Source organism: Mobula birostris, chromosome 29, assembly GCF_030028105.1.
Source record: "Mobula birostris isolate sMobBir1 chromosome 29, sMobBir1.hap1, whole genome shotgun sequence".
NCBI classification, from domain to species: domain Eukaryota; kingdom Metazoa; phylum Chordata; class Chondrichthyes; order Myliobatiformes; family Myliobatidae; genus Mobula; species Mobula birostris.
Genome location: NC_092398.1, coordinates 2,339,998 through 2,366,039, shown reverse-complemented (window position 1 = coordinate 2,366,039; position 26,042 = coordinate 2,339,998). Strand labels below are relative to the sequence as shown.

General features: G+C 45.4%; 2 protein-coding genes across 5 annotated transcripts in view; both read left to right on the top strand.

Annotated features, from left to right (window-relative positions):
- The window catches only part of LOC140189967 (uncharacterized), a 56,543-nt gene extending 46,810 nt beyond the window's left edge, over positions 1 to 9,733 (top strand). For both annotated transcript variants that reach the window (XM_072246348.1, XM_072246347.1), the window contains exons 6-7: positions 2,645 to 2,769; positions 7,652 to 9,733. In XM_072246348.1, coding sequence (XP_072102449.1) covers positions 2,645 to 2,769; positions 7,652 to 8,695 — 1,169 coding nt within the window. In that variant the 3' untranslated portion in view covers positions 8,696 to 9,733. The remainder of the gene's footprint in view (positions 1 to 2,644; positions 2,770 to 7,651) is intronic.
- Positions 9,734 to 17,299: 7,566 nt separating this feature from the next.
- myom3 (myomesin 3) overlaps positions 17,300 to 26,042 on the top strand; it is a 121,237-nt gene continuing 112,494 nt past the window's right edge. For all 3 annotated transcript variants that reach the window (XM_072246907.1, XM_072246905.1, XM_072246906.1), the window contains exons 1-2: positions 17,300 to 17,402; positions 24,411 to 24,561. In XM_072246907.1, coding sequence (XP_072103008.1) covers positions 24,443 to 24,561 — 119 coding nt within the window. In that variant the 5' untranslated portion in view covers positions 17,300 to 17,402; positions 24,411 to 24,442. The remainder of the gene's footprint in view (positions 17,403 to 24,410; positions 24,562 to 26,042) is intronic.

The following is a 26,042-nucleotide window of genomic DNA, read 5'->3' as shown; positions in this document are numbered from 1 at the left end:
GTTGTAAAGACGTCCTGTCACCACAGTATAGTTCAGTGTAAGTGGGGCTGTATCTACGTTTGTTCTGCATTTTTGCCATTAAACTGGAAAGGGCACAGAGTTTTACAGTGTTATGAAAATCTACCCCTTAGTGATAATGATCAGAGAGGCTCAGAGGGAATCTGTAATTACTGACAAATACCTTCATTGTCTCAACTAAAAAAGCACATAGGTCCACAAGCAAACTACTTGTGTGCACACCCACTAGGATGCCCTGACCCTCCATGAACAGGAAATGAAGAGAAAAGGTATTACCCAGCAAAGGAGTCTGTGCTGGCCAGGCATTCCCACTCCAATGTCTCCGTGTCCGTGGAGTCCTCCACATCCACAGTGGTCCATCTCTGGAGAGTTATCGTTCTCTCATATTTGAAGCTAATGACTCTTATAGTGTTCCTCATCAGTTCAAATGATGCATCTCTGTCCTGTTGGCTCAAAATCACCTGATCTACCTGGGCCACCTCCTTATTGACTTTAGTCCAGGGCTATAACCGGCATTGTTCTATGGTCTCTGCCCTCGGCCTCGTGCCTTTGTTCTTTTCAACTCTGACTGGCTCGAAGCAGGTGATCCAAACACTGATTACAGATTGCTTCTCTGGCAAGCCTGCCACTTTACATAATAAATAACTAGTTGCCAGAGAATGGTGTCAGGTTCAGCAGGTCATCAGCTGAAACTCCTTGTGTCCACATTCAATTACTCTGATTAGATTATCCCAGAGCAAGAATCAGCTCATCAAACAGTTCACAAGATGGAGATTACAGAGCAGCTTCACAAAGTGGCATCTTCCATCTCCTTCAAGCAAATGACAAGAACAAAGGCAATTGGAACAACAATTGTCTACTTCCACCGTCCTTGTTTCATTTGAATTCACTGATTTGTAGACTGTAGTTCTTTCTGGCCAACAACATGAACATTGCCTTGTCACAGGAGCCTGAGTTAGAGGGAGACGTTGTGCAGGCTAGGACTTTATTTCTTGGAATGTCGGACACTGAGAGGTGACTTTAGTTGAAGTGCAAAGGGTATTGATATGATGAATGCATGCCATCTTTTGCCAGGGAAAAGGAGCCAAAAACTAGAGTTCAAAGGTTGAAGGTGAGAGGGTGGAGCGTACATGGAATAAGCTGCCAGAGAAAGTAATTGAGACACAGAGAATAACAATATTAAAACAATATTTGGGCAAGTACATTGATGAGAAAGGTTTCGACCAGCGCTTCTCAACCTGGGATCTACGGACCCCTTAGTTAATGGTAGAGATCTGTAGCATGAAAAAGGGTTGGGAACCCATGGTTTAGAAGGATATGGGCCAAACATGGGTAAATGATGGGCATCTTGGGCAACATGGATAAGATGGGCTGAAGGGCATGTTTCTGTGCTGTACATCACTATGACTTTCTGATCTTCCTGGCTGCTGGATCAAAGGAGAGGGAATGAAGTCAGCGCGTAATTTCTACAAGGACTTCACTCAGCTTGGGCGGGGGGGGGGGTGGAGTAAAAAGGTCGCAAAAATTAAGCAATGTGATAAGGTGCAAGAGGGGAATGAGTTGTCTGGTGTTAGTAACGATGATGACTATTGAGAAATCTGGGTGCATTTACATATCTGTCTCAGACCTCAATGACCTGGTAACCATGAGATCATAAGACATAGGAACAGAATAAGGCCACTCAGCCCATCGAGTGCTCCACTATTCCATCATGACTGATTTATTATCCCTCTCAACCCCATTATCCCTGGACCCATTGATGCCCTGACTAACCAAGAACCCATCAACCTTCACTTTAAATATACCCAATGATTCGATCTGTGGCAATGAATTCCACAGGTTCACCACCTTCTGTCCAAATAAATTCCTCCTCTTCTCTGTTCTAAAGGGACGTCCCTCTATTCCGAGGCTGTGCCCTCTGGTCCCAGGTACTCTAGGAAAGAGTGTATGAATGTAGCACAAAATGGTAGTGTAGTGGTTGGCACAACGCTTTACAATGCTAGATGTAAGATCAGGGTTCAACTCCTGCCACAGCCTGTAAGGAATGTGTACACTTCTCCTGTGACTTCATGGGTTTCCTCTGGGTGCTCTGGTTTCCTCCCACATTCCAAAGACTTGTGGGTTGGGGTTAGTGAGTTTTGGGTCTGTGGGCAAGCTATGCTGGCTCTCTACCATGAGGGTCACAACCTCGTCTATGCTTTCTGGAGTCAGGGATTCATGCTTTGGCTCTTGGTAGGGTCACCCATGCCAAACAGGTCAAAGGGTAGAGGTCAGATTAACAGTGGCCCACCAGTCCTCCAGGTTTGGGGGTTCAGCTCAGGGCTAACAACCCCGACTGGTAAAACAAAATTGTTACAGAAACGTCGCGAAGACTCCTTCTACATCTGAGTGAACAAGGACAGGCAGAGATGGAGGACCTTCACAGTGGTGTAACGGGCCGTTGGTATGTTGGCTCTGGAGGTGTGGTGACATTTGCAGGCTGCCCAGCACAGTCCTCACTGATTTGATTTGATGCACACAACACCTTTCACCCTATGTTTCGATATACATGTGACAAGTAAAGTTAATCTTTTTATGAAGTCTTTTAAGCCATTTAGAGTAATTAATCTGCTTTTGTTTTTCACAGAATGGACACTGGTGGCTATTCTGCCAGCTGCTGCGTTTATTTTGTTTGTAGTACTCATCACTGGAATATTTATCTGGATGGCGTACAGTTACACAAGACACCACCGATCTTTGCCCCGAGCCTTGGTATGTTCGGCGTCTGTATATTCAGTAATAAGTTCAAGTTCAACTTCAGAATCACAATCAGAGTCAGAATCAGAATCAGGTTTAATATCACCAGCATCTGTTGTGAAATTTGTTGTCTTTGTTGCAGCAGTACAATGCAATACATAACAATAAAAAACTGAATTACAGTAAGTATATATATTAAGTAGTTAAATTAGTAGTGTAAAAACAGAGATTAAAAAAGTAGTGAGATAGTGTACATGGGTTAATTCAGAAATCTGATGGCAGAGGGGAAGAAGCTGTTCCTGCATCACTGAGTATCTGTCTTCAGGCTCCTGTACCTCCTCCCTGATGGTAGTAATGAGAAGAGGGCATCTCCTGGGTGATGGGGGTCCTTAATGATGGATGCCTCCTTAGTGAAGGATGCCTTCTTCTGGTCAGTGTATTTACAAGACGGGCGACCCCAGCCATTATCAATACTCTTCAGAGATTGTCTGCCTGGCATCAGTGGTCGCATAACCAGGACTTGTGATGTGCACCAGCTGCTCGTACGACCGTCCACCACCTGCTCCCATGGCTTCAGGACATACCCCGATCGGGGGGGGGGTGGTATGGGCTAAGCAGGTGCTACACCCTGCACAAGGGCAACTTGCAGGCGAGTGGAAGGAAAGAGCGCCTTACACCTCCTTTGGTAGAATCATATCTCCACCCCACCACCCACCAGAAAACAACACGAGGAATTCTGCAGATGCTGGAATCAAGCAACACACATCAAAGTTGCTGGTAGAACGCAGCAGTCCAGGCAGCATCTCTAGGAAGAGGTACAGTCGACGTTTCGGGCCAAGACCCTTTGTCAGGACTAACTGAAGGAAGAGTTAGTAAGAGATTTGAAAGTGGGAGGGGGAGGGGGAGATCCAAAATGATGGGAGAAGACGGGAGGGGGAGGGATGGAGCCAAGAGCTGGACAGGTGATAGGCAAAAGGGATATGAGAGGATCATGGGACAGGAGGCCCAGGGAGAAGGAAAAGGGGGGGGGGGAACCCAGAGGATGGGCAAGGGGTATAGTGAGAGGGACAGAGGGAGAAAAAGGAGAGAGAGAGAAAGAATGTGCGTATATAAATAAATAACAGATGGGGTACGAGGGGGAGGTGGGGCCTTAGCGGAAGTTAGAGAAGTCGATGTTCATGCCATCAGGTTGGAGGCTACCCAGACGGAATATAAGGTGTTGTTCCTCCAACCTGAGTGTGGCTTCATCTTTACAGTAGAGGAGGCCGTGGATGGACATGTCGGAATGGGAATGGGACGTGGAATTGCTGAACGCTCTGTCCACTAGAGAAAGCAGGATCTCCCAGTGGCCACACATTTTAATTCCAGGTGAACTGAGGTGGGAGGAAGGGGGATGAAGGGAAAAGATGGAAGCTGATAGGCAGATCAGTAAAGAGCTGAAGAAGAAGGAATATGATAAGTGATGAGTTTTTCCAATAGGAGAAAGGCAAGGAGGAGGGGAAAAAGGGAGAGGTGATAGGCAGGTGAAGGATTAAGGAGGATCCAGAATGGGGAATGGAAAAAGAGATGGGGGGGGGAAGAAATTACCAGAAGCCCCACACCTTCTTAGTCTGACTCCTCATCTTTTTCTCTCCAGTCCTGATGAAGTGTCTTAGCCTGAAACGTCCACTGTTTATTCCTTTCCATAGGTACTGCCTGACCTGCTGAGTTCCTCCAGCATTTTGTGTGTGTTGCTCTGGATGTCTAGCATCTACAGATTTTCTCCTGTCTGTAATCATTGAAGATTTGTGTTAATTGTCACCAATAAGAGCAGTATTTTTGTAATTAATGCAACTACAGGTCAAATGAAATCTGGATTAAAGATTAGCGTTATTGGTCAAATATACACCAAAACATTGAAACAAGCAGTGACATGTGTCATTTGTGTGAACGACCAACACAGTCCAAATATGCAAGTGTCAACACTCATTCTGGTGCCAACGTAGCTAACCCATAACTTCCTAGTTCTAATCCTAACCATACGTGTTGTGTATTTAATATTTCAATAACATTTGAATATTCTTGTATATAGATTGTTTGATTAAGTATTCTTGTTCGTTTTAATAATTCATTGTGTGTTATATGTAAAAATCTGTTTATTGCGTACGTCACCACACTACCACGTGATACGTGCACGCCTCGCTTGAAGAAAACTCATATTTCGGACTCCTGTGTCTTCACTTGAATTATTTTATTTCATTGAGATACAGTGCAGAGTAGCCCTTCCTGGTCCTTCAAGCCGAGCCGCCCAGCAACCCTTGATTTAACCCGAGCCTAATCACGGGGCAATTTACAATGACCAATTATCCTACCAACCGGAACCTCTTTGGGCTGTGTTTTGAAGTTACAAAACATAACAATATATCTTTGGAATATGGAAGGAAACCAGAGTACCCAGAGGAAACCTACACTCAGAGGGAGAACGTACATATTCCTTGCAGACAGCGTGGGGAATTGACGCGGACCACTGGCGCTGACCTGGTGTTATGTTAACCGCTACGCTCTGGTTCCACCCCACATTTCGACTCATCATCAATAAGAGTAGATTTTCTTTGTAATTCATGCAATTACAGGTCAGCTCAAACATGGGATAACTCTGTATAACTGCTATTCCAGAGAGAGCCGTTGGCTCGGCTTACTATTTTAAGAGAGTGATCTGTTTATCAACCTTGAATGAAGCCTCGTCCAGGAGTTCACTAATGCTCAGCTTCTTGGGATGGGGGTCAGTCATTGTCTTTATACAGAATGGGGGGAAGTTGGAAATCCCACTGACTGTACCACAAATAATATCTGCTTGCATTCCGGCAGCTGTGCCCAACACTCACACGCGGTTATTTTTACAGCCCAGCTTAACCATAGCTGCAGCTGTTGTCTATCTGAACAGCTAGCTGTTAAAGGGGCTCATTTAGCAGGAATCGCCAGTCTAAATCATTAAAATTTAAGATATTATCTTCTCATCATTAAGGTATTCGGTAGAATTACTTTCTCAGAATTAGTTGGAGTTATTGTAAGATCGGTTGTAGATTGGTGAGCAGCATCAACCCTCTGTAATGAAAGCAGCTCAGCTGCCAGGCTTCCACCTCTTGCCCCTCCTGTCCCTCCAGCCTACCTCCCCACCTGCCCCTCCTGCCCCTCCTGCCCTTCCTGACCCACCTGCTCCTGCTGTCTCACCTGCTCCTCCTGCACCTTCTACCCGTCCTACCTCTCCCGGCTTCCGTGGATTGGCACCAGAGGGGAAACAGTACTGCCCGCAGAAATGAACTTGGGAGGAGCAGAGTTCATGGTTACCACATAAAGATTGCTGTTACCAATGCCTCAGCATGAGGGTTGATGGTGTGGATACTGTAGAAGGTTGAAGCGGGACATCGGTGGGGAGCAGAGTTGGGCTGACAAGGGGCAGAGGAGTTCAACCAGGAGAAGTATGTGACGTGGAAGGTCGATCTTGAAGGCAGAGTTCAGAATTAATGGCAGTGTGGAGGAGCAGGGGGACTCTGAGTTTCCACATCCATAGATCACTCAAAGCTGCCGTGATGGTTGATGTGGTTAAGAAGGCATATGGTGTGTTGGCCTTCATTAGTTGGGGGATTGAGGCCAAGAGCCGTGAGATAATGGTTGCAGCTCTGTAAAATCCTGGTTAGACCTCACTTGCAATATTGTGTCCAGTTTTGTTTCAGTTTGGTCGCCTCATTACAGAGAGGATGTGGAAGCTTTTAGAGAGGATGCAGAGCTGATTTACCAGGATGCTGCCTGGATTGGAGAGAGTGTCTATGAGGAAGGGTTGAGTGAGCTAGGGCTTTTCTCTTAGAAGTGAAGGAGGATGAGAGGTGACTTGATAGGAGTGTATAAAATGATAAGAGGCACAAACAGCCAGGGACTTTATCCAGGGCGGATTTGGCTAAAACGAGGGGACATCATTTTATGGTGATTGGAGGAACGTACGGGGAATGGGGGAGGGATGTCGGAGGTAGGTTTGCATGAAACGCTCTGCCAGGGTGGTGGTAGAGGCAGACATATTAGGGATGCTTAAGATGGGTGCATGGATGAAACAAAAATAGACAGCTATGTGGGAGGGAAGGGTTAGATTCATTTTGGAATAGATTAAATGTTTGGCAGAACGTTGCAGGCCTGTATTGTGATGTACCGTTCTATGTTCCAATATGGAATGTAGAGTTTCTGAACTGATACATAGAACATAGAACAGTATGGCACATTCAATCCACAATGTTTTGCTGACCCAGCTAAAAAGCAAATCAAAAACACCCAAACACTAATCCCTCCTACCTACATAATGTCCACATCCCTCATCTTCCTCACATCCCTGTGCCAATCCAAACATCTCTTAAAAGCCTCTAATGTATTTGTCTCTACCACCAGACCAGGCAGCACATTCCAGACATCCACCACTCTCTGAGTAAAAAACTTACCCCTCACATTCCCCTTTGAACCTATCCCCTCTCACCTTCAATGCATGCCCTCTGGTATTAGACATTTCAACCCTGGGAAACAGATACTCTCTGTCTACTCCATCTGTGCCTCTTATAATCTTGTAAACCTCCATCAGATCTCCCCTCAGGCTCTGGCACTCCAGAGAAAACAACCCAAGTTTATCCAGCCTCCCGTGATAGCACATGCTCTCTAAACCAGACAGCATCCTGGTAAACCTCTTCTGCACCATCTCCAAAGTCTCGACATCCTTCCTATAGTGGGGTGACCAGAAATGTGCGCAATACTCCAGATGTGGCCTAACCAGAGTTTTATAAAGTTGCAACATAACCTCTTGACTTCTGAACTCAAAAGTCTCAATAGTAAATAGTGTTCTTAATACTAATGATAGTTTAATTGTCTGTGTTAATTTCAGGATCTGGAGCAAATCCTTTCGAAGAAGCAGCCTCCACTACATTCGACACCAACCCTCCATCTGATCTCCAGCCATAAGGATATTTTCCAGTTTGAACACGTTGTCCATATGGAGGATGTGGGTCTCTTAATGTGCCATTCCTGTGACAGAGAAGAGATATTGAAACCGATAGAACTTGGCTTGGGCATGCCGAGGGGCACCTATGCACCCCAAAATCACTCCAGGAAAACACAGACAAATGCTCCGAGTTCTAGTGATTGTGAAGTTCAAAGTGGTCTCTCATCCGGACCAGTGGCTAATGGATGCTCTTCGCTATATCGTCCCCAAAGCAGTGAGGGTCCGTCAGGTACTGACGCATCAAGCCAAAAATTTCTACAGCCACTGGCTGAAAATTATGGGGCAGTTCTTCCAGTGATATCTCCAAAAACTGATGCAAATGGAGAAAATGTATCCACCACACAAGATAAACCATTAAATGCATTGGAAATACTGGGAGAAGAACCTTTTTACAATAAAGAAGGCAAAATATTGCACATTGGTCCTGGAATGGAGATGCAGATATTGGATCTCCTGGATGGACAACCAGTACCATATCCATCACTCCATGATGACAAGCAGCGCGTGTACCAGGCCAACTGGCAGGAGAAGCAGCCCATGGAAATATTGTCTTCACTAAAGGAAGAAATCCAACTCAACCCATCGTTGTGTCAATACAGGCCACAAGTGAAGAGACAAATATTTCTGTCACAGTTGGAGGACAAGGATGTAATTCAATGTGAAGGAATGGATGGATTCCCATCAAAGAAATTATCCTTAACCGATGTTTTACAAACTGATCAATATTTTCCTGGGCCCTCGCTGTTGGACAACTTCACTGCCCTGGTCCCGGTAAAGCCTCCCTGGGAAGGTGACTACAAAAATCAGCTGCTCACTTCAAATTCATCCAGGAGGGAAGGGCAGCAACTGAGTTTACAGACAGAAACTGTAGTTCAACCAAGCGACCTTCTTGCAAATTGGGAAGTCCGCGTTCACTTGGACGAATAGATCCCTGAAGAAGTACTTCTTCTCCTAGATCAAGGGTTCCCAACTCTTTTTTTATTTCATGCACCCCTACCATTAACTGAGGGGTCCATGGAAGCCAGGTTGGGAACCCCTGTCCTAGAAGTATTCTCCATCCCTGGTCTGTGTGATTGGAATATATTGGAACAGGAGGAAGGCAACTTCTAAAGATACTTGGTGTATGGAGAATTTTCATTCTGATGTTGAAGCTGAACTATTATGATCTGTAGCCTGGTTCCAATGCATTCTATGGTCTGTTATCAATGAAGGAAGCCAGGTGGGTGGGAAAGGTAAAGGGCTGGAGAAGAAGGAATCTGATAGTTGAGGAGAGTGGATGTCACTCATGTTAACTGAGATGCTAAAGCAATCTATATAATGACTCTCCAGTAATATTTCCTTTCCTCAAACCACTTTTCCTGGTTGTACATAACAAGAAATTTAAATAAAAACCATTGTATATCATTTGATTCTAAATCATAAAGGATCATCGAATATTGGACTTTAAAATCAAACATAGTTTATCAGCACATTACAAACTGTGAAATGGGTAAGATTACCACCAGTACAGCCCACTTTTAATCTACTCCAAGATCAATTTATCCATTCTTTCCTGCACAGCCGTCCATTTTTCTATCATCCAGGTGCTGATCTAAGAGGCTCTTTAATGTCTCGAAGACATCTGACTCTACCAGCACCCCTGATATATCTGACCCTACCAGCAGCCCTAATATATCTGACTCTACCAGCAGCACTCAGAGTCGGATTGTGGTCGCAGGGAGAGTTTTTCTTCCTTCTCCCGTCTGCGTGAGATTTGAGAAATGGGACATTTGAGAAACTTTGAACTTTACTGTGCTCATGGACTTCTTCAATAAGTTATGGTATTGTTGCACTTTTGTAACTATATGTTATAATTATGTGGTTTTGTCAGTTTTTTCAATCTTGGTTTGTCCTGTGTTTTGTGATATCACACCGGAGGAAATAATGTATCATTTCTTAATGCATGCATTACTAAATGACAATAAAAGAGGACTACGTGTCTTCATAATCATATATATCTGACTCTACCAGCAGCAAAGTATATCTGACTCTACCAGCACCCATGGCAAGGCGATCCACACACCCACCACTCTCTGTATAAAAAAGTACATCACAACAAGAAGTTCATAACAATTTAGCATGCAGGGCAAATTAAGTGATGAGTGAACTACAGAGGCAAGTTGGGATAATTATCTGTCCAACAGAAGAGGAGGAAACATCTCCCAGATCCAGCCCCTTGAGCTAGAAGGCGTTGGGAAGATAATTATTGTTTGCTCTGAAGTTCTGTCCTCGACAAAGAAAATGCAATCAGACGGTGACAGTCCAGAGAGAGCAGTGTGTTCACAAGTGTGTGTGTGTGTGCACGAGTGAGCGCACATGCTTGAGTGTGCATGTGTGTGTGTTTGTGCGTGTACTTATGTGTTATGTATGTTCAAGTATCTGCGTGTGTGTACACACGTGTGAGTGTGTACATGCGTGTGTGAGTGTTCACACATAGACGTGTGTGTGCATACTTCCTCTTCCTGGGCCCTCAGCTCCCAGTGGAGCACAGGCCATCGGTGACCTTCCATCTCCATCGTCCTCTGTTCTGAGCCAGTTTCTCGAGGGTGGGCCAGGAGTGTCCCCATCGTCTAATGTCAGTATCGACGTCTCTCCTCCATGTGTTCTTTGGACGTCCCTTTTCCCTCTTTCCTTGCCCAGTGATGTTGTTGATTGGATTTCTCGAGGTGTGGCCAACCCACCTCCATTTCCGATTGTGTATTTGTATCTCTGTGGACTCCTGGTTGGTGTTTTCCCACAGTGTCTGGTCAGTTACTTTGTCAGTCCATCTGATGATTAGGATTCTTCACAGGCACAGGTTGATGAAAGCCTGCGGCTTTTGTAATGTCTTCTTTGTTGTTCTCCAGGTCTCAGGGCCATTTAGGAACACTGTGTTAACATTTGAGATGAAGATTCTGATGTTGGTTTTGCTTAATATGACTCTGGTTGTCCACACTTTCTTCAAGATGTTGAAAACAACTTTGGCCTTGTTGATCCTGGCTTTGGCATCCTCCTCCTTTCAACAATATCTCTCTGATGGTGGACTTTGCTGCCTGGTGCATGGTTCTCACGTTCAGGTACCCAAGGTAGATAGTGACTTTAGTGACAAAAGACTCGTCGGCCGCACAGGATCTTGATGACTTACCCTGCACTCTCTCATCTGCTCACTCGAAAATGAGCCTCTTCTCACAAAGTCGATGGTCTGGTTGGAGTTCATCACTGTTTCTGCAATCCATTGTATCCCCTGTACAGGGAATTGGCCTGTACGGCCTCACCAGAGCCCTGTTGGCCAGCCTTTACTGTTTCCACCTCTCACGATGGGAACATAGGATTGGACTTGGAGAGGTTGTGTGTGCATACATACTGTATGAAATGATATATGTGTGCATTCATGGCTGGTAACTTAATTTATTACTCAGTTTTAATTGCCGTGGTCAATTGCCCATTATGCCACTGGCATCTTAGGGCAGCAATGAAGGTCCTCCATCTCTGGCGGTGTTCAGGGCTTCCTTCATCGTGTCAGTAGCTTCCTCTCAGTTTTCACTACTGTCAGTCACGCAAGTCCCAGGTGGAGACTCAGGAATACCGTCACACTCAGATGTAGAAGGATTCTTCATTGCTGTTTCCATGACAATTATATTTTGACCAATCAGGGTCGTTAGCCTGGAGAACCAGTGAAGCACTCTATGCTTTGACCTGTTTGGCATGGGTGACCCTATCAAAGGTCAAAGCCCAGAGTGGGCAGGGGAGAAGGGAAGGAAAAAAAAACTGGAAGAAGAAATCAGTATTCATGCCATCAGATTAGAGGCTACCCAGATGGAAAACGTTGCTCTTCCACCCCGAGGGTGGCCTCATCGTGGCAAAAATGGCCATGGACCGACACGCTGGAATGGGAATGGTAGTCGGAATTTAAATCTTCGGGAAGCTCCTCTTTTGGCAGATGGAGCAGAGGTGCTCGATGAAGCAGTCCCCAAGTTTACAACGGGTCTCCCCAACGCAGAGGAGGCCACATCAGGAGGCGGTCAGGCCCAGGGAACTGGAAGTCGGTTGAGGAGATTGGGAGCATAAGAAGTGGAGGTGGGACTGGACTGAACCACGGGGATAGAATGGAGTCGAGGTTTGTGGACACAAGTTGCCGTGGGGCAGGAACAGGCAGAGAAAATGGGCCTAGCCAATCTGATTCCCGTGCTGTGTGTGAAGAGCTTGTACTGTACATTTCCCCTCCAGGTTTCCTCCGGATGCTCCGGTTTCCTCCCACATTCCACCGACGTACGGGTTGGAATTAGTAACTTGTGGGCGTGCTATGGTGGTGCCAAAAGCACGGTGACACTTGCGGTAGCACATCCTCAGACTGTGTTGGTCATTGACGTAAAAGCCACATTTCACCGTATGTTTCGATGTTGTGACGACAAACAAAGCTAATCCTTAAAGACAGGTTCTTCCAGTATTTTGTGTGTGTTATTTAACTGACAGAACCTCTGCATCTACTTACCTGCCTGTGGCAAACCACCGAGTCTGCCTGTCCGACACGGCTCTGTTCACATCCATTGTGATTCGAACATTCGCCAAAAAGGGCGGAGTTGGCCAAATTATCTTGTACCTGATTGCAAAAGCTGTATTCCTGTTGTTTACCTTAGATATCATGTCACCTTTCCAGTGGTGACAAGCCCAAACACATTTTATTCACTTGCCTTTGGATTCCTTTGGCCGACATTCTTCAGAGTTTTGTATCAGTTCATCTTCTCCGGTTCCCACGCTGAGTGGAGGCACAATTGAAAAGGGAGGGGAGGAGGAGTGGAGGAGGGGTGGGGAAGTGCAGGGAGGAGGGTGAGGAGAAGAAGGAGGGAGGAGGAGGAGGGGAGAGTGGAGGAATGAGGGAGAGGGATGAAAAAGGAGGGGAGGAGGAGGGAAGGGGAGGAAGGTGAGGAGTAGAAGGGGAGAAGAGGAGGGGAGGGAGGGTTAACGGGAGGAAAGTGAGGAGGAGAATGGGCAGGGGAGGAGGGGAGAGAGGAGGGATGAGGGAGAGTTGAAGGTGAAGTAGAAGAGGGATTCTGCAGATTCTTTCTGAACCATCCCACATTGACCCAAGGCAGACCAATGTGCCATCCAGATGGAAAATGAGGTGTTGCTCCTCCAATCAGATTGTGGCCCCATTGTGGTGGTAGAGGAGGCCATGGGCGGACATAGCAAAATGGGAATGGGAAGTCAAACTGAAGTAGGTGGCCACTGGGAGGTCCTGGCTTTTGCAGGGGATGGACCAAAGGTGGCGTGACAATTCAGAGGCTGAGACTTCGTTTTGAACTCCCAGCAAGATGTTGAACTTCAGAAGGTGTTGTACTCTCTCCCCGGAACACGAGAGGGCTTGTTCATGGATGGGAACACATACGAATTAGAAGAGAGAAAGTATCGGAGGCCTTGAAGTGTATAAAGGAGGAGAAACCCCAGGACCTGACCTGATGAATTCTCAGAACTTGTGGGAAGCAGGTGAAGAAACTGCAGAGACATTTGCATCAGATCTGGCCACTAACGCGGTCCGGAGAACTAGAGAGTGGTTAATGTGATACCATTGTTTATAAAAGGTAGCAAAAACAAGCAAGGAAGCTCACAAAGGTGGGTGGGTAAATTGCTGAAGGGATTTCTGAGAGACAGGATCTACCAGCATTTGGGGAGACGGGGCCTGATCGGGGACAGCACAGCTTTGTTTGTGGGAAGTCATGTTTGATAGATCTCTTTTAGGAGGTAACCAAGAGGGTAGATGAGGAAACGGCACTAGATGTAGTCCTGACGAAGGGTCTCGGCCCAAAACATCGACTGTAACTCTTCCTATAGATGCTGCCTGGCCTGCTGCGTTCACCAGCAACTTTGATGTGTGTTACTAGATATAGTCCACCTGGATTTTAGCAAGGTCTTTGACAAGTACCCTCATGGCAGACTATTCAGGGTTAACCTCATGGTTCAATCGCGTGGGATTCAGAGGGAGACAGCAGACTGACTCAGTAGTAGGGTGATGATCCAGGGTTGTTTCTCAGACTGGAGGCCTGTGTCCACCGGTGTACCACAGGGGGCTGGTGCTGGAACTGTTACTGTTTGTAACAGAGATCACCAAAGAACGCATGGGGCATGTTAGTAAGCTTGTGGACAGTACTTTAATAGTTGGTGTAGAAAGTGTGGAACATTATGAAAAACTACAGAGGGACCTTGATCAGTTAGGTATGGGGACTGACCAGCTAGTTGAGTGGTGTCAAAGCAACAACTTGGCACTCAACATGAGCATCACCAAAGAGCTGACTGTGGACTTCAGAAAGGGTAAGTCGAGGGAGCACATGCCAGTCCTCGTAGAGGGATCAGAAGTGGAGAGAGTGAGCAGTTTCAAGTTCCCGGATGTCAAGACCTTTGAGGATCTCATTTAGACCCAACGTATCGATGCAGCTACAAAGAAGGCACGACAGTGGCTGTATTTCATTAGGAGTTTGAGGAGATTTGGTTTGTCACCTAAAATACTCAAAAACTACTGCAGATGTACTGTGAAGGTCATTCTGACTGGTTGCATCACTGTCTGGTTGGGGGGCGGGGGCGGGTCTGCTAGTGCACAGGATCATAGCTGCAGAGAGTTGTAAACGTGGTCAGCTCTCATGGCCACTGGCCTCTGTGGTATCCAGGACACCTTCAAGGAGCAGTGACTCAGAAAGGTGGCGTCCATCGTTAAAGACCCCCAACCAGCCAGGACAAGTCCTCTACTCAATGTTACCATCAGGGAGGAGGTATGGAAGCTTAAGGGTGCGCATTCGGTGATTCAGGAACAGCTTCTTCCCCTCTGACTTCCGATTGCTGAATGGACATTGAACCCATGAACACTACCTCACTACTTTTTTATTTCAGTTTTCGCACTACTTATTTAATTATTTTTTATTTTCATTTTAAAATCTTTTTTATTAATTATTATTGAAGATCAACAGAAAAAATTCATTAAAGTAATCAAGTCAACATGTCAATATGTACAATGAGAATTAAATTATCAAATAACTGACTAACAAAGCTAAATAATATATCAATAATAAGAAGAATTTAACTATTATATATATATATTCTTACTGTAATTCACAGTTTTTTCTATACTATTAGGTCTTGCATTGTGCTGTTGCCAAAAAGTTAACAAATTTCATGACATATGCCAGTGATATTAAAACTGGTTCTGAGGATTGGCAAAAGTCTTTCAATCCCAATAAGTATGAGGTATTGCATTTTGCGAGAACAGACCAGGTTAACACTTGTATAGTGAATAGTTGTGGCCTGGGGAGTGCTATGGAATAAAATGACCTTGGAGTATGATTGTCACAACCTCAGGTCATTGGTAGAGTATTCTGAGTGTTTTGCTATTTTTTTTGTATTCCCTGCATTTGATTAATTATAATTATTTGTATTGTTGCCCTTCAGGTTTTTTTGATGTGTTATAGTTGGGTCTTCTCTAGTTTACATTTAAGTTGTAATTGTCACAGAACTTAGACCAGTACAGCACAGGAACAGGCCATTCGGCCCTCAATGTTGTGCTGAACCAGCTAAAAGGTAAATCAAGAAGTACTCAAACACTAATCCCTCCTACCTACACAATGTCCATATCCCTCCATCTTTCTAAAATTCTTGTGCCTATCCAAATGTCTCTTAAGAGCTTCTAATTTATTTGTCGCACCACACGATCAAGTTTATCTATGCCTGCTCATGCTGTTTCTATGCCTGATGCGAGAACGTACACACTGGGTAGAAGCTTCCTTCACTGTGCTGTCAGAATTTGGAACAGCCTTCCAGATGCTGTGGTTGGAAACATCTGCGACGATGGGGTCCAAGCCTTCAAGAGTCGAGTGCACAAACACCTATCATCTCTGGGAGGGAAGTCACGTGCTTCTTCATAAGCTATAGGCTAAGAGTTCAGCATGGACTAGAAGGGCGGAGATGGCCTGTTTCTGTGCTGTAATTGTTATATGGTTATATGGTTATCATGAAGGGGACCAGGATGGCAATGCTTGGTTGTTGGTAGGTAGGGTTAATACCCAACTTTCAAGAGCACTTGTGAGTTATGTTCCGGCTGGACTTCGTCCTTAAACTGCTGGAGAACAGTGTGGAAAGAACAGGTGCGGTGTTCTCAGGGTAGGGATTAGTTTTTAGTTTCAAGTGCTCCTGCCACGTTTTGTCACCCTGCAACCTTATCCTTCAATCTCTTTGAATTATGGAGGACAGCATGTGTATAAATGTCTCTCTCCAGCAGACTTCATCATGATCATCATGACTCCAGTATTTCTACTATTTTTTAATGTTTCGTAATTGTGCATATGATTTTTTGTGTTCTATCGCTGAGCCGCAGTGAACCATCTGACTGGCCTATCAGATTTCTCTTTGGGAACTAGTTGACTTGATCAGCATTTCTGATCTGGCTATTGTTCACGATTGCATTTAATAAAACAAAATACCAGCTAGCACATTTCAGGCATTCACCACTCTCTGAGTAAAACACTTACCCCTCACATCCCCTTTGAAATTACCCCTCTCACCTTAAATGCTTGCCTGCTGGTATTAGACATTTCAACCCTGGGAAAAAAGATACTCCCTGTCTACTCTCTACCTCTTATAATCTTATAAATCTCTAACAGGTCTCCCCTCAGCCACCGCTGTTCCAAAGAAGACAACCCAAAGTCCAGTCGAAGAAGACAATCCAGCCTCTCATGATAGCACCTGCCCTTTAACCCAGGCAGCATCCTGGTAAACCTCTTCTGCACCCTCTCCAAAGCCTCAACATCCTTCTTATAGAGCGGTGGCCAGGTGTGGCCTAACCAGAGTTCTATAAAGTTGCAACATAACCTCTTGACTTTTGAGCTCAATGCCTCAGCTAATAAAAACAAGCATTCTGTCAGCCCTCCTAACCAGCCTATCTATCTGGATACTTCCAAATGTAAAACAGGTCAACCTTCACTAATCCGGCACCACTGGGACCTGAGCAGTGCCGGATTAGTGAAAATGCCAAATTACAGAAGGATCACATTAAGCATAATCAGTGCCGGATCATCGAAGGAACCGGATTACAGGTAGTCGGATTACTGAAGGTCGACCTGTATCTGTTATGTTTCGTAACTTCAAAACATCAAATTAAAACAGTCGATTCCTTACAGGCAGTGGCGGGAATTGAGCCCATCTCACTGGAGCTGTAAAGCATTGTGTCACCCAGTAGGTTAAAAGCTTGGCAGAACATCGTGGGCTGAAGGGCCTGTACTGTTCCATGTTCTACGTTCTCTATGTCAGTGATAATTAACCTGATTCTGATTCTGAACACTCAGAGCCATAGCTGAGTGGTTTTGATATAATTGTCCGTGTTAGTTAAAGTCCAAGAAAAGAGAACAAAGGTCTTATTCTCTATATTTATTGAGGTGATTAATTAAGTTTCTAAATATAACGGACTGGAAAGGTCACAATGAACGGCAGCAACATTTCCTTTCACTGTGGGTCATTCCTTTTGTCAGCAGCTGAGAAGCGGCTGCTCGCATTTGTCCTTCAGCTCTCGTTCAGACTGAACACTCTCGTCATAACCTCCGCCTTCCGACTCCTGACGACTGAATTTAACCAGCTACTGGTGAGTACCTTGCTTTTCGAGATGGAACGCTGATAAAGAGATTGCCTCCTCATTAAGACTGAAACCTGAATGGTTCGGTTTGAAGTGGAGAATGCCTTCAGGATTAGATGTTGTAATCAGGATCCTGAACCAGTGTGGATTACTTCACTCACTCCAACTCTGAACCGATTCCACAACCCATGGACTCACTTCCAAGGACTTTACAACCCATGTTCTCAGTGTTATTTATCTGATATTATTACTTTGTTTTCATTTTATTCTTGTACAATTTGTTGTCTTTTGCTGATTGGGTGTTTGTCCGTGTTTGTTGTGTGTATTCTTAGACCATACGACCATACGATATAGGAGCAGAATTTGGCCATTTGGCCCATCGAGTCTGCTCTACCATTTCATCATGGCTGATCCATCTCCCTCTCAGCCCCAATCTCCTGCCTTCTCCCCGTATCCCTTCATTCTCCGACCAATCAAGAATCTATCAACCTCTGCCATTAATATATCCAACGATTTGGCCTCCATAGCTGCCCATGGCATCGAATTCCACAGATTCACCTCTCTCTGGCTAAAGAAATCTGGCCTCATCTCCGTTCTAAAAGGACGTCCCTCTATTCTGAGGCTGTGCCCTCTAGTCTTAGACTCCCCCACCGTAGGAAACATCCTCTCCACACCCACTCTGTCGAAGCTTTTCAACATTTGATGGGTTTTAATGAGATTCCATCCCCCACATCCTTCATTCTTCTAAATTCCAGTGAGTAGAGGCGCAGAGCCATCAGATACTCTTCATATGACAAGCCTTTCAATCACAGAATAATTTTCGTGAACCTCCTTTGAACCCTCTTCTATGTCAATAGTTTCACTGTTTTTATGCGTTTCTTGTACTTACTGTGAAAGCTTGCAAGAAAATGAATCTCTTTATGTTCTTTGATAATAAATTTACTTTGAGATGGCATCCCCAAAGGCAGTAAGTGTCAGCAGAATTCTGCACTGCAAAGCTCAGCTCTGTGTCGTTTAATCAGAGCTGACATTTGACGTACACTCAGTGGCCACTTTGTTAGGTACAGGGCTGGAACCCCAGCGTGGTCTTCTGCTGCTGTGGCCCATCCACTTCAATGTCCGGTATGTTGCGTGTTCATCTGCACACCACTGTTGTAACCTATGATTATTAGTTACTGTCGCCTTCCTGTCGGCTTGAACCAGTCTGGCCATTCTCCCCTGACCTCTCTCATTAACAAAGCATTTTCACCCACAGAACTGCCGCTCTCTGAATTTTTTTAAATCCTAGAGACAGTTGTGTGTGAAAGTCCCAGGAGATGAGCAGTTTTTGAAATACTCAAACCACCACATCATTCCACAATCAGTCACTTAGATCACTTAACGTCCCCATTCTGGTGTCTGGTCTGAACAACAACCCAACCTGTTGACCATGTCTGCGTGCTTTTATGAGTTGCTGCCACATGACTGGCTGATTAGATATTTGGATTAATGAGCAGGAGCACAGGTGGATCTAATAAAGTGGCCACTGGGTTTCAGGGCTGAGTTAGGCCATTCAGCCCAGGAATGCATCTGAATTGAGATCATGAGCAGAGATTACGGTCTCGAGCAAAGTTCTGCAGATACTTCTGGCACTGGTGAGGGTTCACCTCGTGGCATTTCGCCACCCACGTCCACGTTCAGTGGCTGGGATTTCAGCTGCTGTGGGTCACAACAGGATGTGGCGTAGACAGCTTACGGGCTGGCCCTCAAATCTGCTCCAGTCTCTGTGCCCCTGAACATACGTTTGACAAGATATTGAATGCTGTCTATTCTCTCACGATTTAAACTAAAGATAAAGAGAAAAGACTAAATTTTATTTGTCATGGGGAGAGTTATAGAAAAGAACAGCACAGAAACAGCCTCTTGGCCCATCTAGTCCATGCTGAATCATTTAAACTGCCTACTCCCATCAACCTGCACTGGAACATCGGAAATTAGGACTAGAGACTAGGGATGGGACAAGGCTGTTTAAATGGTTCAGCAAGGGAATGATGGGCCAAAGGGCCTGCTGTATGGCTCTATGATTAGGCCTTTATTCCCTGGAACATTGGAGACATCCCCTTCTTACACCTCTGATCCATGAACCAATCCAAACTTCTCTTAAACACTGGAATCAAAATCGTACCCATCACTTGTGCTGGCAGCTCGTTCCACACTCTCACCAGCCTCTGAGTGAAGAAGTTTCCCCTCATGTTCCTCTTAGACTTTTCACCTTTCACCCTTAACCCATGACCTCCAGTTGTCGACCCACCTAACCTCAGTGGGTACGTCGAAGCATGCTGGGAGATGTTTGTTGGTAGGGCTGTTCGCCCAGCCTGGAGTTCGGGACACATGCATTTCGTCACCAGGCAAGGTGACACCACCAGTACACTATTGGTCCTCAGGCTCAACAAACAGCCAATCCGAGCCACTGACCTTCTCTTTTCATTTCACTCTCTGAAATGTTTTGTTTGTGCTAATGACCAACACAACCCAAAGATATGCTGAGGGCAGTCCATTCTTATAATTACAGCACGGAAACAGGCCATCTCGGCCCTTCTAGTCCGTGTCGAACTCTTACTCTCACCTAGTCCCACCGACCTGCACTCAGCCCATAACCCTCCATTCCTTTCCTGTCCATATATCTATCCAATTTAACTTTAAACAACAACATCGAACCTGCCTCAACCACTTCTGCTGGAAGCTCGTCCCACACAGCTACCACTCTCTGAGTAAAGAAGTTCCCCCTCATGTTACTCCTAAACTTTAGTCCTTTAACTCTCAACTCATGTCCTCTTGTTTGAATCTTCCCCACTCTCAATGGAAAAAGCCTATCCACGTCAACTCTATCTGTCCCCCACATAATTTTAAACACCTCTATCAAGTCTCCCCCCCCCCAATCTTCTAACACCCACAACTTACTAACCCTAACTCGTATGTCTTTGGAATGTGGGAGGAAACCGGAACACCCAGAGGAAACCCACACGGTCACAGGGAGAGCGTACAAACACCTTACAGAGACAGAATTGACCCTGGGTTACAGGCGCTAACTACAGAGCCATGGAATACAATAATTGAAGGCCCTTGGACAGGTATTGGATAGGAAAGGCGTAGGGAAACATGGTGTCAAAACCAGGGGTAGTTTTTTAAAAAAAGCGAGGTTTTATTGTCATTTAGTATGTAGACTGTATTTTCTCAGTGTCACCGCCTTGGTATGGGTAGTCTTTGGATTGTTTGCCTTTCACGTCTAATTGTCTGTCTTTGCTCCAGCTCTTGGTTTTCACTTTGTTTCTCAAGGATCATGGGGATTGTTAGACTCTCCTTGTATTTATCATGTCAATTCAATTTGGGGTAATTGAATTAGCACAGGATTTTCAATGTTTTGACTTTACCTGTTTACTTATTTGGGGTCATTGTGGCTATCCCTTGAGGTCGAGGATGATGGTCTTGGTTCCAATGATCTATTTTTGGGCTCTCAAGTGACTTCTGTGTCCAATCTTGGCTTTGAAAGTGCTTCCACATTCAGGACAGGTCGTTCCAGATGGCAGATCGGGCTTTGGTTGTTGCTGCCTCTCTTTCCATTTTCTTCTAATTCTGCACATCTGTTGGCTTGGAAAGTTGCTGTCCCTTCTCGCATGATGGCTTGCCAGAGTTTCCTGTCCTTGGCATTGGTTTCCCAATTGTTGTTGTCGATGTTACATTTCTTCATGTTGGCTTTTAAGACATCTTTGAATCTCTTCTGTTGTCCGCCTCTTTTACGTTTGCCTTCTTTAAACCGGGGGTAGAAGATTTGTTTTGGCAGACATTCGTCTTTCATCCGAACAACATGACCTCTCCATCTTAGTTGGTTCTTGATGACATAGGCTTCAATGCTTGTTGTTTTTGCTTCATTTAACACGCTGACGTTGGTTCTTCTATCTTCCCAGCTGTGGTACAGTAATGTAGTGGTCAGTCCAACTCTTCACAGTACCAGTGACCTGGGTTCAATTCCCGTCGCTGCCTGTAAGGAGTTTGTATGTTCTCCCCTTGACCACGTGGGTTTCCTCCGGGTGCTCTGGTTGCCTCCCACAGTCCAAAGACGTACCGGTTGGTAGGTTAATTGGTCATTGTAAATTGTCCCTTGATTAGGCTGGGCTTAAATTGGGGGATTGCTGGGCAGCGTGACTTGAAGGGCTGTATCTCAATAAGTAAGTAATTTATTTGTTCATTCCTTTATTTTTGTGACTTATAGCTATTTGTTATACCTGCATTGTACTGCGACACAAAGCAGAACATTTGATGAATAATGGTGAGCGACAATGACCCTGATGCTGTTCCGATCGTCAGCACAAGGGCGGGGTAATATTCGAGCTTGAGACAAAGCATTTCTCTGCTCCTGTCTGTCACAAACAACTGGAACGGTTTTGTTACTAAGCTAGGACCAGAGGCACCAGGATCGGAGTTTTCCGAATTCCTCCTTGGCAGCTGGGATCAATAAATTCAGACCGTTGACTAAATAGAAAGGGAACTCAAATATGCAGGGAATGGAAGGATATGGGTGTGTGTACGTCAGAACGTTGGATATGGCCCAGGAGCAGAGAGAGAGAGACTGAATCGGGTCAACAGTTCACTGAATCGGAACTGTTGCAGAATTTAAAGGAGAAGAAAAACAATAAATGCTGGGCTGATAGGGCCGTTAACTAAAACTCTCAGAGTGAAAGTTAAACACCAACACTGCAGCTGGAAACAATAACTAAATATGAACTGAATATTGCCCCTTTCCAGTGTCAGTCGAAACGGTCGTCCTCTTTCCTGGGTATGCAGAGAGCATAAATGTTGCTGTGCCTTTGGTCAAATCTCGACAAGTCTGCAATGAAAAGAAGGGAGTTAGATACCATCATAATGAGAGAATAATTAGCAGGAACGTGCGTACTCCCCAGCGTGATTGCCGAAACTGACACGCAGCTCGCTCGGGGTGGTGGGGGGGTGCCCCATTGCAGAGCCCGTGGTTGTGAGAGTGTGGGCAGAAAGGATTAGTGGAGTTGACCATCTGATGACTAATGTAATGAGCTTGGCACAACATTGTGGGGAGGAAGGCTTGTTCCTGCACTGTTCTATCCATCATATCTATCTTTCTAAAGACCAGCATCAGTAGTGAGCCTCAAACTACTGGCGTAGAACCATCGTTATAGAGAACTATAGCACAGAAACAGGCCCTTCAGCCCATCTAGTCCATGATGAACTGTTATTCTGCCTAGTCCCATTGACCAGCACCTGGACCATATCCCTCCATACCCCTTCCTTCCATGTACTTATCCAAACTTCTCTTAAATATTGGAATCAAACCTGCATCCATCACTTCTACTGGCAGTTCATTCCGCACTCTCGCCACTCTCTGAGTGAAGAAGGTCCCCTCAGTTTCCTCTTAACCCATCTTTCACCCTTAACCCATGACCTCTAGTCCTTATCTCACTCAAACTCAGTGGAAAAGGCCTACTTGCATTTACCCTATCTACACCCCTCATGATTTTGCACACCTCAGACAAATCTCCTCTCAATCTTCTACATTCCAAGGAAAAAATCCTAACTTATTCAACCTTTCCCTATAAATCAGGTCCTCAAGTTCCAGAAAGAGCTTCATAAATTTTATTGCTATTTTCCTGTAGGTAGGTGACTGGAGCTGAGCACAATGCTCACAATTAGGCCTCACCAATGTCTTATACAACTTCAATATCACATCCCAGCTCCTGTTCTCAATGCTCTGCTGTGAAAACCAGTCTGCTTCAGCAGTGTGTCCTCTCAGGGAGTAAACCTGCTCCCCTCACCTGTTCTGGAATCTCTGTGTGTCGCCCTCAGCTGCCCTCCAACACTTTGACAACAGCTCTACCATTCCACACTGCGCTTCACAGTTCCACGAACTTCATCAAGTTGGAAGACAAGAGCAGCAACTACTTGGAAATGCCCTGCTCCCAAATTACACAGCAAACTGACCGGGTATCCGACAGCGAGAACGTACAGAGGACAGTAAAAATTTCCGAGAGGACCACTGGGGTCTCCCTCCCCCCATTTGTGACTTGTTGCAGCTGTACAGGGTCCTGGTGAGACCACACCTGGAGTACTGTGTGCAGTTTTGGTCTCCAAATTTGCTAATGAGGGAGTGCAGCGTAGGTTCATAAGGTTAATTCCCGGGATGGTGGGACTTGCATATGTTGAAAGATTGGAGCGACTGGGCTTGTATACACTGGAAGTTAGAAGGATGAGAGGGGATCTGATTGAAACATGTAAGATTATTAAGGGTTTGGACACGCTGGAGGCAGGAAGCATGTTCCCGCTGATGGGTGAGTCCAGAACCGGAGGCCACAGTTTAAGAATAAGGGATAGGCCATTTAGAACGGAGTTGAGGAAAAACTCTTTCACCCAGAGAGTGGTGGATGTATGGAATGCTATGCCCAGAAGGCAGTGGAGGCCAAGTCTTTGGATGCTTCAAAAAAGAGATGGATAGAGCTCTTAAAGATAGCGGAATCAAAGGTTATGGGGATAAGGCAGGAACTGGATACTGATTGTGGATGATCAGCCATGACCACAGTGAATGGTGGTGCTGGCTCGAAGGGCCGAATGGCTTACGCCGACACCTATTGTCTATTGAAGTATTGTTGAGGATCCCAACCACCCACCCCACAATCTCTCTGTCCCACTACCGTCAGGAAGGAACATCAGGACTAGGACTGATGGACTGGATAACAGCTTTTACCATCAGGATGTGAGACTGATGAAACACTGCCACCACTGAGGTCTCATCACCAGGAGAGTGAGCTTGTTTACCCCTGCTGGACACTAAATGTATTTTGAATTATATTTTATTAATGTATTCATGGTGATATTTCGGTTTATGTGTGGCGTGCGATATATGTTTCGTAGGAACATTGCAGTCCTGAGGAACGTAGCTTCATTTGGTCGTATATATGTACAGTTAGGTGACAATAGGCTTGAACGTGAAACACGGTGCCCTCTCTGTTCCAGGAAATATCAGACGCGAGTCACTGTGTTGAGTCATGTCTACCAGGATCCTGATGCTTCACCAGAGCAGACCAGAGCACTTTGAACGTTCACCTCGAGGGCCAAGTTCAGACATAAAGGCAAGACCAGCAGAGTCAAGGCCTGTCGTACTAAGGTGGGTCCAGAATGGGAGATTTAGTTCTCATCTGTTAAATGCTGTAAAATATTAGCATAATGAATAAATATCTTCTATATTCTGTACAACAGCAGTTATATTTCATTGGAGGTTTGAGGAGGTTTGCTATGTCACCAAAGACACTTGCAATTTTTTACAGAAGTTTGTAGCGAGCATTCTAACTGGCTGTATCTCCGTCTGGTATGGTTGGGGGTGGGGAGGCTGGGGTCACTGTACAGGATTGAAGTAAGCTGCAGAGAGTTGTAAACTTAGTCAGCTCCATCATGGGCACCAGCCTCCGTAGTATCCAGGACATCTTCAGGGAGTGACGCCTCAAAAAATTGACATCCATCATTAAAGACCCCATCACCCAGGACGTGCCCTCTTCTCATTGTTATAATCAGGGAGGAGGTACAGGAGCCTGAAGACACTCACTCAGTGATTCAGGAACAGCTTCTTCTCCTCTGCCATCTGATTTTTGAATGGACATTGAACCCATGAACGCCACCTCCTACTTTTTTATTTCGATGTTTACACTAATTTAATTTATCTATTCAATATATACATACTGTAATTCTTTTCTCTCTATTATTATGTATTGCATTGACCTGCTGCCACAAAGACAACAGATTTCACAACAGATGGCAGTGACATTGAACTTGATTCTGGATTCTGATTCTGATGTGTATTGAGATACAGCGTAAAGCTTTTCTAGATAGAGCGGATGTGGAGAGAATGCTTCCAATAGTTGGGGAGTCTGGGACCAGAAGACACAGCCTCAGAATAGAGGGGTGTCCATTTAGAGTGGAGATGAGCAATAATTTCTTTAGCCAGAGGGTGGTAAATCTGTGGAAATCATTGGCACAGGTGGCTGTGGGAACCAAGTCATTGGGTATATTTAAAGTAGAGGTTGAAAGATTCTTGATTATTCAGGGTGTCAAAGGTTATGGTGAGAAGGCAGCAGAATGGGATTGAGAGGGAAAATAAATCAGCCATGATGGAATGCCAGAGCAGACTGGATGGGCCGAATGGCCTCATGCTCGACGAGCAACACCTCAAATTCCGTCTGGGTAGCTTCCATCCTGATGGCTTGAACATCGATTTCTCTAATGCCCAGTAATTTCACACCCCTCCCCCTTCCTTCTCTTTCTATTCCCCATTCTGGCTCTCCTCCCACCCCTTCTTTCCTCCTCACCTGCCCTTCAACCCAGTCTAGTACCACTCCTCCTTCCCTTTGTACCATGGTCTACTATTCTCTCCTATCAGATTCCTTCTTCTTCTCCCTGTTCCCTCTTCCACCAATCACCTCCAGCTTCTTGCTACATCACCTGTCCCCACCTACTTACCTGGTCTCACCTATCACCTGCCAGCTTGTGCTCCTTACCCTCCTCCCACCTTTTAATTCCTCCTTTGGCTCCCTTTCTTCCCACTCCTGATGAAGAGTCTCGGCCCAAAACATCAACTGTTTGTACCCATCCATG